Below are 17,263 nucleotides of genomic sequence, written 5' to 3' on the forward strand. Positions count from 1 at the left end.
TTTATACGATTTACTAATAATCAATATTATATCCTCATAAATAGCAATATATTTTGGTAATCTATGATAATCATATACAATATTTGAAATCAAATTTTCATTAGTTTAGGTTCCTTGTTAATAGTAAACCATTATATTTATTACTAATAAGAAAATCTATGTGTCGTATTGAAATTCAATAAAATTACTTATTCGGTCCAAAAAAACAAATTAGATAAAATTTTTCTTTTTTTATGTAATTTTTGTTTTTCATTTTTCTCAAGATCCTAAGTTATGTTCTAACTTTTGACATCATATCCTATCATGCTAGGCTATATATTATAGCATATCCAAAAGGCAAGGAAATCTATCAGAGAAGCCTTTTTGACCTATCGTTGCCCTACCTCTATTCATCCTACTTTTGAGATTCTATTATTACATTCTGTGAATATTTTCGAATCATTGTAATATAATTTTTTAAACTACATTTTATACTATCAAAATTGAGTCAATAACAATTCAATATGAATTCAAAATTGAGAAAATTTTACTGTGGTATCTTCAGAAATTGATTAAGTTTCATATCATCAGTAATATATGAGAACCAATTTATTTGGATCGATATTCAAAATATAAATTTGAAGGGCAATTAAGTTAAATGCTTTCATTGCTCTTTTTTATTGCATCCAGAAATAGAAAGGAGATAATAACTGTAAATAGTGATGCTACAAAGACTTTCGAACCATGGATATATAAATTTACTTTAAATGCTGCAGCTGGAGGAACCGGATGTCAACGAAATACTCAAAATACATTTGGAGGCAATGGTGCACAAGTTAAGGCTTCATTGCTTTTTATTCAAAAAACCACTGTCCGATTCATAATTGGAAAAAAGCCCATAGGAGGTTGCATACTTCAAAACGTTGGAGGACATCCAAATGGGGGAAATAGTGGAAGAGATACTAATTTCTTAGCTAATGATGCCACTGGTGGTGGAGGGGGAATGACTGCAATAATGATAGATAATGATTTCATATTGATTGCAGGAGGAGGTGCAGGAGGTGCTGGTATATACAATGGATCTCATGGAGGTGGTTTTAAATACACAATGCGTGTTAGAGTTTCAGATCAGGTCCCTGAATATGATAAAAAATATTTTTCTGACAAGAATAAAGGTGGAGATGGTGAGAGTGGTCGCAAAACTCCAGGATCTGGCGGTGGTGGTGGATGGCCTGGTGGAAAAGGAGGAGAAAGTCATTCCAAATTAAAGCTTGAAGTTTGTGGTTTTGGAGGAGTTTCAGGGTACAATGAAGCATATCAATATTATCATAAAAGACCAGAAGCAATAGATGGAAGGTTTACTAACAATAACGGGGATGGCTCTGCAATTAGGGTTGTTAGATTCCCGACGATAGGTGTCTTGGAAGATTTGCCTGGTGTCATCATAGTGTCTTTAAATCAAAAATTTTATTTTGGAGTTAGTTTTATTGATTTTTCAATAAAAAACATTTCTAAAACAAGAAAATAAAACGATAAAATATTTATATTTTATATAATGATCTTATATATTTAAAATAAATATCATTTTATTTTTTTCATTGGTGTCTGTCAAACCATAATACACTATTCAAAAATTCAATGTGTCTTGCGGTTTCAAAAGACACCTTCAAATTGAACGATAGCACAGACACTATTGAATTTTACCCATTTTATTTAGTTTTTACCCTTTTTATTTTTAAGAATTAATGACTGAAACAGCCGTTTTGCTATGACCTCAATCACTTTTATTTATTATTTTAAATATTATTTAATTTTATTATTTGAATAGGCCAACTTATATTTGAGAAGCTCAATTTGAGACCACTTAATACATTGAAATATCATAAATATTGAAATATTAAAAGTGTATTTCAAAATATTGAAATTATAAAAATTTATAATACTGAAATTGGGACAAATTAATAAATTCAATGTGTTTTTTTTGAAATAACTCTCAAATATTATTTTTTTGTTTATTTAATGATGAATAAATATGATTGTTTTAGTCAATCATAAAAACTAATTTAAGTTTAAAATAATGAAAGGATAATTTGATCGTTTTTTAAAATACAATTATTTTTGATGATTTGCAAGAATCTTTGAAAACAATATAATATATGTTCTATTTTTGTAAAATTTATCCAAATCATGTATGACATAAATTATGATTAAAACGATGAAAGAACCAAAAAGTGTGTTTTGTGTTTTGTTGTTGCGTGTTGGATGCGGGATCCTGTTATTTCCGAAATCGACAAAAAATTTGGAAATTTAATTTCCGAAATCGAAATTATATTAATGTTTTTAATATTCTTATATCAAACGGATTAAAGTTCATTAAGAGAAAAACAATTGTAACATTTAGAGTGATTAGGGATACAGTTCCAGAAAATAATCGTAAGCCAAGAAAGATTTTAGTCGCATCTTCAATGTATATGTCTTTTGCAGCCTCAAATTTGTTTTAATTATTTGTATTAACGTAATAAAATGATTTATTTCAATCGTTTTTGTTTTATATATGCCAAAATAACTAATATCCATCAAATTATGTTGTAATATTATTAATTTTAAAATCAAGATATTTTTTATTAGTGTTATTTCAAATTTTTAAATAATATTTTTCTTTCTTCTGCAATGATTTATAATGCATATCATTTTATTTGATAAATTGAAACATTTGTTCAATTACAAATTAAAAATAGAAGAATTAAGCACCATGTCTATTAATTGTCACATAGCATACTTTCTGATAGTTTATTTTTTGATTTCTTTGATTTATTTATCCTTTTTGGTGAGAAGGTTAACGTAATTCCTCACAATTTCTTTTGTATAAAATAAAATTTTCTCAATGGAATAATAATACGTTATGTAAAGTTAAAAATATGGGCAATATTTATACCTGGCCATATTATATCAAATAAATTTCCTTTCAAATCTCCAAAATTTTTATTCACATCTTATAGCCCATTTTTTCCAATTAAATATGAATGATATTATAATATTTGTTATATTGATTCTTTCAAAATTGAATTAGTCGTAATTCAATCCGAATTCAATATTGATAGAATCCAATGTAATTTCGTCAGAAATCCATAAAGTTTTTTAAATATAAATATTTAAAAAACACTAATTTCACACATTATTTATTGAAAATATATTTTGAATGACGATCAAAATAAATGAATACATTGCTCTTTTTTATTGCGGCTCGGAATCTAAGATTTATTAAAACAATAGTCGATGATGCCACAAACTCATTTAAACCCGGAATATATGAATTTACTTTAAATGCTGCAGCTGGAGGCCGTGGGTGCCAATCAGGTAAAAAAAATACTTATGGAGGGAATGGAGCAAAAGTACAAGCTAGATTAAAATTTACCAATAGAACAAATGTCAATTTTTCAATCGGAAAAATGCCTATAGGAGGTTGCAATAGACAAAATCCAGGTGGAAATCCTAATGGAGGAGCGAGCGGTAGAGATCGCAATATCTATGGCAATGATCCATCGGGCGGCGGTGGAGGAATGACTGCAATTATGATTGACGGTGAATACATTTTAATTGCTGGTGGAGGCGCTGGAGGTGCAGGAATCTTCAATGGCTCTCATGGAGGAGGTTTTGGATACACATTACATGTAACAAAATATGGACAAATAGAAGACTACTCTGTTTTATATGTCCAAAATATTATGCAAGGCGAAGATGGTGGATATGCATTAGAAACCCCAGGATCTGGGGGTGGTGGCGGTTGGTTTGGCGGAAAAGGAGGAATTGGGAGTGAAAAAACTAATCCAATAGTTTGTGGCCATGGTGGAGTGTCAGGATGTTTAAATTCTTCTCAATATTTATTCACAATCCCAACAGCAATAGATGGTAGATATACAAATAATTACGGAAATGGCTCAGTTAATATTGTTCTTGTTAATGTACTGGATACAGTTCCAGAAAATAATCGCAAACCCCGAAAGATCTTTGTTGCATCCTCAATGTATATGTCATTTGCAGCCACAAATTTGTTATAATTTTTGTTAATATATTTTTGTTTTATTCATGCAACATAAATCGATTCTGATTGATTTTTGAAATAATTTTAAAATTAATTTTTAAAAAATATCATAATTAAATTATAACTTGTAAGTACAGATTTACCACATTTTAAATTTATTTCGAATTGTAGTGTATTTTATTAATTCAATTTTGATTTTGAAATGTAAGAAATTGAAGTATTTGAACTTCATCCAACATCACATTATATGATTTATACAACTTACTATCATTATGTATGTAGATATTGTTTTATTTCGGTCAAATCGGAAAAAAAAATCATGTTTTAAACGAAATTTACTAAATTCTCACACTGCCACTCTAAATTAGTACAAAATCAATTCAAATATTTCAATATTTTCAATGACAGAATCAATTCTATTTTTTAGGTACTTTTGCCGACAGATTCTGCTAAACGAAATTAGGAAACGAACAAATAAATGAAAATAGTAATTGGCCCATTCCATAACATTAAAGACGTCAAAATATCAGCTACAGGCAAACTTCCCGAATTTTACTATCAATTCAATTGCAAGTAAAATTTTAATGGAACCGCTGATAAAGGATGTATCTCACGATAAGTGCCCCATTTGTGCAAACTTATAATTTTGAAGCTTTGACATTCCATTCAAGAATGTTTTTGAACGGACTATTGTCCTTAATGTTACTGTAAAAACATTAAAAATGTGAGTGTAAAAAATATTTGATTTTAAATTTAATTTTTTTTAATTTCAAATTTTCATATGTTAAATGTAAAAGATTCAACAAATCACCAAGTTAGAATAATTGGATAAAATTGAAAAAATGATTATCGATGACGGTTCGAAATTAAATAAGTTTCTGAAAACTCTAAAATTTTTGGATACAGCTATCCCAAATAAAAATAATTATCCATCTTATAGATCTTTATTTTCTCAAATAATTAATTAACTCTGATTTCAAAATTTTCGACCTTGATAGAAATAGAATCAAAAGCTATGAGAATATAAAATATAAATAATTTCTATTCAGTGCAAATTTGAAAGAGTCGCAATTCAATTCATATTCAAAATTGTGATTGAATTGCTATCAAATATCTTCAGAATTTTATAATATTCAATAAAGATTTAATTTTGAATTATGAATTACGATGGATTCAAATGCATTCATTACTCTGTTTTATTTCAGCTCGGATTCCAGTAGATGTAATTGAAGGAGTGGAGTCTGAAACAAAAAGCTATGATATAGGGATATATGAATTTACCTTAAATGCTGCAGCTGGCGGGATTGGATGCCAAGATGGTCTTAGCTATACATTTGGAGGTCGAGGGGCAACAGTAAAAGCTTTATTAAAATTTACTCAAAGAACAGAAGTACAATTCATAATCGGCAAGAAACCGAGGAGTGTATGCTATACTTATAATTTAGGAGGGTATCCAAATGGAGGAAGTTCTGGAAGTGATTGGTTTAATCAAGATAATTCTGGCGGCGGTGGAGGAATGACTGCAATTATGATTGACGGTGAATACATTTTAATTGCTGGTGGAGGCGCTGGAGGTGCAGGAATCTTCAATGGCTCTCATGGAGGAGGTTTTGGATACACATTACATGTAACAAAATATGGACAAATAGAAGACTACTCTGTTTTATATGTCCAAAATATTATGCAAGGCGAAGATGGTGGATATGCATTAAAAACCCCAGGATCTGGGGGTGGTGGCGGTTGGTTTGGCGGAAAAGGAGGAATTGGGAGTGAAAAAACTAATCCAATAGTTTGTGGCCATGGTGGAGTGTCAGGGTACTTAAATATATCCCAACATTTCATTACAAATCCAATTGCAAGAGATGGTAGATTTACAAACAACGATGGAGACGGTTCTGCTAGAGTATTACAAATAATAATGAAAGATACAGTTCCAGAAAATAATCGAAAACCAAGAAAGATCTTAGTTGCATCATCAATGTACATGTCTTTTGCTGCCACAAATATGTTTTAATACATATAATATATAGAATTAAATATGTTTTATTTACTGAAATTAACTATTTTTGCATCAAAATGTTTTATTTTTCAAATTTATTGCAAATAAGCTGATAAAGACTTTATCTGGCTCATGCTATGCTAAATGATATTCATTTATGTGATATTATATAATGATTTAGAAAAGCGGGATATTTAAAGCTTTTATAAATACTATTTAATACCGTAGAAAATTGATATACTATTCTAATGTATATTAAATTTATTTCATATAATGCAATAATATCAAGATTCATTTTTTCAAATTCTTAAAATTTTGATTCTGAGTTTTTAAGTTCAGTTTTCCTTTATGTTATTATATGGTACAGCTATTTTCCATAAAATCGATCAATATTGTCTTTTTGATTTTGGCCGACCACATCGAACCACGATGGCCTCGACTAAAATACCTGAACCCGAGTTAGATAGCGTATTAATTGCAGCACAGTTAGCACGCTTCTGCCCTACATCACTATCGTTCGATAATTTAAGTATCTCGTGCTTCAAGGAGTCGAAGAAGAAAACAAAATATGAAAAAAATAATGAGCATAATAACTTTGAATATATACCACCGAAGCCTATCCAACTCAATAATAACAATAATACAGAAAAGAACAATACCAACAATAGCAAATCCAAATTTTCATTTTTATTAAAGAGCAAGACAACATACTACACTAAGCAAGTTTGTTTATGAGCTTCCGAATATAAAGAAAGTATCGACACCCATCAAATCCAATAAATCACTCATGGTCATTTCATTATCGGTCGGTGACTTAAAGTCTATTGATACACCAATCATAAAAGGAGCCAGGCAAGTTAATTCTATGAATGACTATTCTTCAGACTCAGAAGATTATTATTCTGAGTCAGATTGAAGGTAGAATTTATGTAATTAAATATATAGAGTTTTTTGCGACTTCTTTATGATTTTTATATCAATCCGACCATATAATACCTTTTTTAGGCTTCATAATATATATTCTTTTGGAATTATACTACATTGAGTCATATGATATGTTTCTAATAACACAGGATACATTTCTTCTGAGATTCTTTGAATTTGGCCGTAATCTAACAAATATATGCCAAAATTATAATAATTCACTTGATATGAAGCTATAATATTTACTATTTCATGAGCTATATACATATACCATAATAGATTTTTATATATCCTTATTTCTCATGAATAATATTATAATATTTGATGATTTTTTTTTAGATTTAACAAAATCTCATCAAATATGATAATATACGTTAATGTGTTTATATGGAAGCTGGTATTTTGTCTATAGTATTTGTTTCGAAATTGATATGAAATTTTGATTAATAAAATAGGATTTTCTCATAATCAAATATACGTAAATATGTGATAATTTGAAAAGGGGCAAGGTAGAGAAAAGTTTTATTAAATTTAATTTTTTATGATGAGATAATAATATAAAGCATTGGAATGAGCAAATTTAGATATGGATTGGTGCATTTTCTAGAGCAATATAAGCAAAAATCTTTACTGAAGATTCGTAAATCTCCAAAAATTTCAGCGTGGTTCAAGCACCATATATAGCCACCATAAACAGTTTCCCCCATATTCTGAAAGTTAATGGCATAGCATTCTTGGGGATTACTAATGGTGAAAGTTTCAGATTTTGAATATCCGTTTAATCTATTCGAATTTTGGACATCGTCAATAACTTTCCAATTCTCATTGAAGCAAGAGACTTGCCAGCTTCTGGCAAAATATTTATTTTCATAATCTCGATTAGTTAGTGTGTAATTGGTGAAATAGATCGATGATCTAAGAAGTGCAATGGTTAAACCTTGATTTGGTTTATCTTCGCCGCACCATACATTATGTTCACTTTTATTAAATATATTATTGATGCGATAATCAACTCGTGTAGTTGAATCACATGTATAACTAAAATGTTTAGGATATGCTCTCGTGATACCATCAAAATCTCCATTTCTTTTAGGATAAATGATGTTGATATCAATTCATTTTTGTCACTTTTGGATGATTTGTTTTATTTCAAAATATTGTCAGATTTATAAGGAGAATATCACTATTTAACAAAGCAGCAAAGAAATATTCTGCATTTCCAAACATGATATCAAAATACATGCAAGATTCTGAAAACAGGACTCAAAAATATTTAATATTTGCAAAATCTCGGGTCAAAAATTTTTCTGGAGTTTTGGACCCTGAGATTTTGAAACTACTATACCGCTTCTACAGGCTTATTGAAAAAGAGATGTAGCATTACAATAAATGTCAAAATCTCTGCTTAAACTTAATGAGAATGAACATTTTTTAGACTATAAAAATAAGTTTTCCATATTCTAAAAGCTTGGGTATTTTTTTGAATGCCTATGGTATCCAATTTGAAAAGCATAGTGATACGAATGGACCCTAAACAATGTCAAAAAAGTGTAATTCACATTTGAATCAAAAATAATCGATTGCAAGAGGATTTCATCTTCAATGTAAAATATATTTTGGCTTGAAGTAAAAGACAATAACAAATAGAAATGATAGTAAAATATTTATCAACAATATATATAAAAATGATTTCATTTTTGTTTTCTCTTTGACCAATTTCTTGTAAAAGTCAATTTCGCTCAATTGGTTCTGAATTTTATCCAAAACAAAGTGAACAAACTTGTTTGTGCCGCATGTTTCGTCGATTGACCTTAAACAATAAACAGCTTCAACCAAATTGAGGGAATCAAGAGATTTATTGATAAAACTGCAGATGTTGACAATATCATCTCCAGTTAAATTCTGTTGAAGCATTCCAATGATTCTGAGAAGATCGTTGTATTTCTTTTCGAAATCTACTGATTCAAGAGAATCAATTGCTTTTCTCGTCCAAAACTCTTTGAAATCAGTACTTTCTGGTATGTAATACATGATGTTAGTAATTAAATCAGGATCTGATTTGATTCTTTGCCAAATATCTTCATCTTTGTTTTGGAGGAATTTTATGGCCTGATTTCTCTTGTTTGTACTCGAAAGATTGATGGCTTCTTGAATATCATTGATTTCTACTTCTACGTACTTCGAAATCAAATTTTGATATTGAATAAAAAGATTTGAATCGAAATTGAGAGGAACTCTCCAGTTCTCTATTCTATTCATAAGTAACATGATTTTTCTTGAGTCCCCATCTTCCAAAGCCTTAAATGCAAATTCATTATTATTTTCTGGCGGAGATTTGATGTCAAACTTAGGTTCGTAAGGTTCTTCGTGGACGTACCTTGTAGATCCGTACAAATCTTCCTTCTCTTCGTTGGTCAAATGGCTTTCAAACTCTTTTACAATAGGAATTGCTCCTTTAAGAGTTTTTCCGATCAGTTTGGCAAATGGCCCGAGTTTTCTGAGCGGAATTTCACTCGGCCAAACAAGGACTTGGCTTGCAATTACGTGTTCGAAAGATAACCATGGATTCTCTGTTGTATTGATCTCATTGTTAGAGACAATGGCTTCGCAGATCCTGAATGAGCAATTATGTCTCCACAGTTCTTTAAATTGTTCTCTATTGAGATATTTAATAATAATTGTGGATGTTTCAGCAATAAATAGGAAATTTGACGTGGCATCAGTGAGAATAATGTTGTAAATGAGTTAATTACACTCTGCGGAACAACAATATGCTCATTTGCCAAAAATTTTATTGCTGATTGCGCTGGTTCAAAGAATTTCGTGGTATCTGCAACTACATCGACTGATAATTGGCTGGATCTTGCTTGCATGGCATCCATGAAACCTTGAATGTACTTGTGCGTCCCTAAAAATGTTTAATGTAGCAATTATTACGTCCTCTGCTATTTTTATTGTGGAATAAAGAATGTTCTTGTTATCTTTGATCGACAAAGAGGCCAAATACTTGAAAATCAAGGTAATAATGTCAAGATCTGATTCTCCAATTAAATTCTCTTGGAAAAGAACGGAATGGAGTGGATCTTTTGACTTAATTGACTTCAAGAAAAAGGCTGTACGGTAGAATTCATCGAAAAAGTCCAAATTTAGGAAATGAAAATCTTCAATTTTGATTTGTTTCAAAGCAAGCATTGCATTTTGGTTTATCTTAGGGTTCTTGTAAGAAAGGAACGAATAGAGTTGTAGTAATGTATCATTTATGAACCCTTTTCCGCATTTTTTGATACATAAAGAATAATCAAGCTGAGAAAAGATCAAAGAGACATCTGCTGCGTGGTAAATTGTTTTTATTTTGGAGAAACAATACTTTCGCAGTGTCAATTTGAACTTTTCTGACTTTGACAACAAATAATTTGAACAATTAGCGAGAGATCTGATGATTCCGGACATTTTATCGCTATAACTGTCATTGGAGTACCTTTCGTACATATCTACAACAAGTTCTGGGTCATAACTTTCAACAAATTTCGAAATTGTTTCTGCTTTCTGCTGAATAACAAGAGAACCGTCTTGTGGCTTGATACTGATGAGTTCGAACTGAAGAGGGAACTTGTTGCTCGATATTTTGGACGATAACGTTGAAAAATCGATGTCAATTGAAACATCTTTGAAGGTTATCGTTGTTTTTTCATCTCCTACCTTTAATTCGCCGCCTATCTTTGAGATAATGGCCAATACATTCTCGATAGTAGCATTTGCTGTGGAGTTTTGAAGTAATTCGAGACATTGATTGGCAATTTTCGTAAAATCGCAGGATAATTGAGAAACAGGAATCGTATTCAATATGAATCCGATAATTTCGATGTTTTCTGATGATGATTGGTCGAATATTGATAGAAAATGTTGCATTAAATTTTGTGGAGAGTGTTTGATGACTTCTGTGAGAGCCCTCATGAAATGGATGCTATATTCTTTCTTGTATGTCTTCATATAAAGGTCAATCAGGCGCTTAAGCCAGTCTTTTGGTGGAGAATCTAATCTGGAAATAAGTAAAGGGATATTTTCAAAAGATTTTGCATCATTAAAAGTGAAATACTTCGCGAAGTCTACGTAATGAATGAATTGTTGTTTGAATGGAAGAGAAATGTGGTTAAGTAAATGAACAAAAGAAGCTGCAATATAAGGATAAACATGTGTATCAAATGGTTTGTTGTTCAAGACACTGATGAGTGAATTGTTTAGCTGATCCAGATAAAATGGAGAGCAATAATTCAAAAATAAACTTAAGGTTTTTGAAGATTTTGTAGCTAATGCGACATTTTTTTGGGAAACACATGTAAATAAAGACATCCAGATGTCAGAGAATGCTGGTTCTAGAGAATTTGTGGCTAATTTAGAAAAATTGTTGCCAAGAATGAAATCACTGAGTTTTGTAAGGTAGTTTTGTGCATCTTCAGCAGAAACAGTTCCACTTGATTCGCGAATTAAGATAGGGATGTCCATTAATCACTCAAACAAAAAGAAATTGCTAAGGCTCAGAAAAAAACTTTTGAAATAAATGATCGCGATTGTTTTTGATTTTTATTTGTGAAAGGAAGAAATAAATATATTTTTCGAAGTTTAATATTTTTTATTTTGTACGCCTCTCTCACAAAGTTGTATGCATTTTCATTTAATCACGTATAAATTATTAAACAAATTCGATCAAAAATTTTGGCAGAGTAATTCCCATCTCATACTGATACTTGATTATCTATCTATGAGTTATTGTCACTCGAATAACAAAATGAAATCCCAATACATTTCAATCAATATTATCAGAATTCGATATTTTTATTAATATCAAATGCTGCTTGATATTTGATTCATTTTGCTCAGAATGCTTGAGTAATTGAGATATCCTTGCTTGATTGAATTAATAGAGAAAGAATTCTGCAAAAAATCATCAGTTGGATTGGGCAGTATTGAGAATTTACTAAATATAGCTTTTAATGATTCAATACAAATATTTGTCTTTTAAAAACTTTTTTATGTCTTATCAAGACAATCAACCAAGCCAATACAGTGAATTGCGAAGTATCCACAAATGCTACATTGATTTATATAATGTATTATATCAGCTGAAAACAGAAAAAGAAGACGAATTAAACTCAATTTACAAATTGATCAAAACGGAATTGATTGATTCAAAGATATGCCATCCACAGAATATTATGAGAGACATTTTAAATATCATTCCATATCATAATCGCTATACAAAGTCATATTTATATCTTGCCAAGCTCATATCAGATGATTATCATATCAATGAGGTCTACAACGTCGAACATATTTCAAGTATTCTGTTTTATAAAGAATATGGAATTAAGTTAAACGAAACTCAAGACTTCGAAAATACGAAATCAGATAATTTAGATATTCAATCAGAAAATACAATTTACGGAGCAATTATGAATAATGATCTAAAGAGATTCATTTCATTCACAGAAAAAGAGGGATTTAATAAAGATCAAACACTTTAAGATTATTACTATGAATATTCTAAAAAAGGATATTTATTACTTGAATTATGTTGTTACCATGGAGCTGTTGATTGTTTCAAGTTATTAAGAACGAAATTTAACTCAGAAATAACCGAAAAATGTCTAGAATTTTCATTTTTAGGAGGAAATCCAGAGATCATGAGTGAATGCTTGAAATATCAAAAACCAAATAATGAATGCATGAAATATGCAATTATTTCACATAATATTGATTTTGTTACATTCTTGATGAATGAATATAATATAAAGATTGATTTAAAATCCTGCGGAAAATATAAAAATTTTGAATCATTTTTAGTTTGTTTCGATCAAATTGATGATTTTAACTTATGTTTTGTTTATTCAGCGATGTTTAATATTCTATCTCTTTGCGAATATTTCATTTCACATGGTGCAAATATAAATGTTAAAGATAAAGATGCAAAAGCAGCTCTTCATTATGCAGCATTAGAAAATAGTAAAGAAACAGTCGAATTCCTTCTTTCACATGGTGCAAATATCAATGAAAAAGATTATTTTTTGGAAACAGCTCTTCATTATGCAGCAAAAAATAATAGTAAAGAAACGGTTGAACTCCTTCTTTCACATGGTGCAAATATCAATGAAAAAGGTGATTTTAAGGATACAGCTCTTCATTATGCAGCAGAGAATAATAGTAAAGAAACGGTTGAAATTCTTCTTTCACATGGTGCAAATATCAATGAGAAAAATGGATTAGGACTAACAGCTCTTCATTGTGCAGCAGAGAATAATAGTAAAGAAACAGCTGAACTCCTTCTTTCACATGGTGCAAATATCAATGAAAAAGATTATTTTAAGGAAACGGCTCTTCATTATGCAGCAAAAAATAATAGACTAGAAACAACCGAACTCCTTCTTTCACATGGTGCAAATATCAATGAGAATGAGGAATTAGGACATACAGCTCTTCATTGTGCAGCAAAAAATAATAGAAAAGAAACAACCGAACTCCTTCTTTCACATGGTGCAAATATCAATGAGAATGAGGAATTAGGACATACAGCTCTTCATTATGCAGCAAAAAATAATAGAAAAGAAACAACCGAACTCCTTCTTTCACATGGTGCAAATATCAATGAGAATGAGGAATTAGGACATACAGCTCTTCATTATGCAGCAAAAAATGATAGAAAAGAAACAACCGAACTCCTTCTTTCACATGGTGCAAATATCAATGAAAAAGATGATGATGGAAAAACAGCTCTTCATTATGCAGCAAAAAATTATAGTAAAAAAACAGCTAAACTCCTTCTTTCACATGGTGCAAATATCAATGAAAAAGATGCTGATGGAAAAACAGCTCTTCATTGTGCAGCAAAAAATAATAGAAAAGAAACAGCCGAACTCCTTCTTTCACATGGTGCAAATATCAATGAAAAAGGTGATTTTAAGGATACAGCTCTTCATTATGCAGCAGAGAATAATAGTAAAGAAACGGTTGAAATTCTTCTTTCACATGGTGCCAGTTTCAATGAAAAAGATGAAGATTGAAATACTGCTTTTGATTTTGCAGAAGATAATGATGGCAGGGAAATTGAAATTATTTATCATATGATGAAGAAGAATAATTTTCGAAAATGAAATTTTCATTAGAAATAGATAATAATAAGGCTTTTCGCTCTGTTTGAAATTCACATCCATTTCTAATATGGATGTTTTTAACCACTTTAAGAAACGATGTAATTCATTAAGAGATCGTTGGTCAATCAAAATTACATATTCAAAGTCTTTTTTGTGTCTCATTCAGCGACTTAAAGCTTTCAAAAAAAACTTATATACGCTTAATTATAATGTCAAGCATTTCCTGTTATCTTTGTATTCCTTTATCAATTTGACATCGATATCATTAAAAGAAATAAGTATAAAAAAAATCAAGAATTTTGGTAGTGGTATTTTACATTAGTATTTGAAATGCAGGGAGTAAAAATCTGAGTATCAGTAGTATTTTAAAATCAATTTACCAGTTCTCGCGGAATGGAGCGTTGGTAATTGTCTGGATGAGTTCTGGCTTAACAACGTGGGAAGCACGTGGTTGAGCTGGAAGACGCTTTGGAAGAGCAATCTTTGTGCCGGCCTTCTTGGCTTCCTCGTGAGCCTTGAGGTTAGCCTGGCAACGAGCAACGAAATCGTTCTTTGACTTGGATGGGAAAACGTGCTCTGTGCGGACGTAGATGCGCTTTGGAGCGATGTGGTTGTTGACACGGCGCTTAACAAGGATACCAACAGCGTGTGGAGAAACGTTCCAGACGATACCTGTGGCACCATGGTAAACACGGTTTGGCATGCCAGAGTGGAGAGCACCATTGACCTTGATATCGACAATGTCACCAATACGGAATGTACGGAGTGTGATGGATGGGGCTGGAGCACCATGCTTGCGGAACTTACGAGCGAAAAGATAGCGTGTAGCGTGACGAAGACCCTCAGTGTGTCCCATCGAAAAAGGCCCAAACAAACCGCTAATTCCCCTCAATTTAGAGACAGACTCCCCCAAAATTAAAAGGATTTTTGGAATATCTATATTCATTTATATACAAAAATACGTAAGGAATATAATGATCTTGATTTTGTCCACAAATAAGGATTTTTCTCTCTCGCACATCTAATTTCAACTAAATTGGCATATTACTATAGAATACATATCTTTTATTTTCTATGTATTCCATGATTTTTCTGTTTTTATATCTAAATTCTTTAAGATAAGTCAATAATCATTATCTTCATTTCAAACAAATGACAATCTTCATATATAACATGTTTCAAAAGTAATGTATATGGTTTATGTTAATACTATATATAATTATTTTTGAATTTGGTGCATTTTTTATGTATGAATACAAAAATCAAAATGATGATGAAAACGCAAGCAATGAAATATCAACATTAGACGATAATATCCAAATTGAATGCTTAGACCCATCAATTATATCAGTGTGTGGATCAAAATTCGAAGATCTCATTTTAAAGTTAGAGGAATTTATAAAAACAGACGCAAACAAAAACCAATACTTCGATTTAACTGATTTAAATACTGTTAACGACATCCTTTCTCAAATAACTCCATTATTATCAAATCCTACTTTAGCAGATGAATGTTGTGAATCAGATATTATTATTACAGCATTACAATTGCTATTTTCAAGTTCTGATACGCCTGAATCTACGCTTAATCACCTTACAGAAATTGGATATAGATTATTATTAAGAAAATTAAACGAAAAAACACAATTTTTACCAGAAGTATTTTGTTCATTAGCAATAAGTACTACCGGAAATTTACAAAAACGATCAATTGTTTCAATAACCAACATATTAGTAGATTTATACACTCAAGGAAAAGAAAATGATGAATTAGTCTTGAACATTAATGGATCAGTATCTCAAAAGCTACTTGATGACCTAATGATCGCTAATGATCCAATATTAATAAGTAATATTTTAAATTATTTTGACAATTTATTATTTCTAATATCACGAACCAAAAATCAGAATCCAAATCTATTTGCAGAGATTAAAACGATTTATCCAAAATTGGCAGAAATTTCATTAAGTTTTCTTGACCCTTACAACGAGATATTTACAGCCAGTGCTCTTCAGTTGCTATGCCAATTATGTGAAGATCCATTAGTTACAAAGGAACTTCTTAGTTCCGAAAATATTTTTCAAATTTTATTTCATTTGAATGAAATTCATCACGAACTATTTAATAAGTTAGAAGAATCAGAAGGTGATGAATTGATAAGCCAAGATATGAAATTATCACATGGAGTCTTTCAATTGATTCGTATTTTATCAATGACACAAAATTTTTCGAAAACAATTCCATTTATATTTGAAATACCTGATTTTGCTGATATTTTGAAATTTGAGCTTCATTTCGGACATAAGAATACAAAGGAAATCGTATTTGATATTATAGAATTGTTTATTGATACTAGATATGTTTATTTCCAAGAGAATGGTATAATTGATGAATTGTTTTCTATTTATTTAAATGATGAAACATCATTTACAGAAAAATCACATATTGTTAGAATAATTTTAACATTCTTTGATTTAGTTCCTGATACTGTTATTGAGCCTTATTTAACTGAAGAAGTAGTTATGAGTTTGTGCCAATTACTTGGGAAAACTATTCCAGGATATCCAAGATTTAATATTTGTTTTTGTGATGTATTTTATAAGTTGTGTATTTCATTTCCACATGTGTTAGAATTTCTCAGAGATGATGAAATACATGATGAACTTGATGAATACATAAATGACTTCGAAATGAATGATAGCGCAATTCATTTGCTAAAATTAATTGAAGACGGTCAAGGATCTTCTGATGAGTTTGATTAAATATATTATTTGTTTATTTTTAACTGAAAGTTTAATTATATCCTTTATCTCTTAATTAAAATTATCATGTCTTCCAATTTTTTAGATTTGTTTATCTCATATTGAATTAACTTGCAAAATATAAGTAAAATTATCATGTCAAATTTCTTTTTGAAATGAGAAAATCTAATAATGAGATAAATTTAATCGAAATTAGACAACAAATTCAAAGATTCACTTAATTTTTTTGCGAGAGACCCAAATAGAAGTAAATTGTTTTTTTCAACAAGTATTTATACACTTATGGTAGAGATAAATCATAATGAAATCTATGTTTTCTAAGATCAAATTATAAAAATTGGGAATATTTCATAAATTTCGAAGTCAATTCAGAATATACAGACATAGAAGCTATTAATGAAGTAAAAATAT

At 30.1% G+C, this 17,263-nt stretch overlaps 6 protein-coding genes across 6 annotated transcripts; 5 read left to right on the forward strand and 1 right to left on the reverse strand.

The window, feature by feature from the left end:
* Positions 1-534: 534 nt before the first annotated feature.
* Positions 535-1,747, forward strand: TVAGG3_0991990 (glycine-rich protein family; the record flags this gene model as incomplete). The annotated part of the gene is made up of 1 exon (XM_001276837.1): positions 638-1,507. One exon carries the CDS (start codon positions 638-640, stop codon positions 1,505-1,507), a length of 870 nt encoding a protein of 289 aa, XP_001276838.1.
* Positions 1,748-3,194: 1,447 nt separating this feature from the next.
* On the forward strand, positions 3,195-4,825 carry TVAGG3_0992000 (glycine-rich protein family; the record flags this gene model as incomplete). The annotated part of the gene is made up of 1 exon (XM_001276838.2): positions 3,195-4,037. One exon carries the CDS (start codon positions 3,195-3,197, stop codon positions 4,035-4,037), a length of 843 nt encoding a protein of 280 aa, XP_001276839.1.
* Positions 4,826-5,185: 360 nt separating this feature from the next.
* TVAGG3_0992010 (glycine-rich protein family) lies at positions 5,186-6,266 on the forward strand (the record flags this gene model as incomplete). Its single annotated transcript, XM_001276839.2, has 1 exon — positions 5,199-6,035. One exon carries the CDS (start codon positions 5,199-5,201, stop codon positions 6,033-6,035), a length of 837 nt encoding a protein of 278 aa, XP_001276840.2.
* A 5,708-nt stretch (positions 6,267-11,974) lies between these two features.
* On the forward strand, positions 11,975-12,466 carry TVAGG3_0992020 (protein of unknown function (DUF3447); the record flags this gene model as incomplete). The annotated part of the gene is made up of 1 exon (XM_001276842.1): positions 11,975-12,466. The coding sequence occupies one exon, from the start codon at positions 11,975-11,977 to the stop codon at positions 12,464-12,466; it is 492 nt and encodes a 163-aa protein (XP_001276843.1).
* Positions 12,467-14,380: 1,914 nt separating this feature from the next.
* TVAGG3_0992030 (structural constituent of ribosome) lies at positions 14,381-14,956 on the reverse strand (the record flags this gene model as incomplete). The annotated part of the gene is made up of 1 exon (XM_001276844.2): positions 14,466-14,945. One exon carries the CDS (start codon positions 14,943-14,945, stop codon positions 14,466-14,468), a length of 480 nt encoding a protein of 159 aa, XP_001276845.2.
* A 289-nt stretch (positions 14,957-15,245) lies between these two features.
* Positions 15,246-17,120, forward strand: TVAGG3_0992040 (armadillo (ARM) repeat-containing protein family; the record flags this gene model as incomplete). Its single annotated transcript, XM_001276845.1, has 1 exon — positions 15,335-16,852. The coding sequence occupies one exon, from the start codon at positions 15,335-15,337 to the stop codon at positions 16,850-16,852; it is 1,518 nt and encodes a 505-aa protein (XP_001276846.1).
* Between the last annotated feature and the right edge of the window lie 143 nt (positions 17,121-17,263).

The sequence above is a fragment of the Trichomonas vaginalis genome, chromosome I (genome assembly GCF_026262505.1).
Source record: "Trichomonas vaginalis G3 chromosome I, whole genome shotgun sequence".
Taxonomy (NCBI): Eukaryota; Parabasalia; order Trichomonadida; family Trichomonadidae; genus Trichomonas; species Trichomonas vaginalis.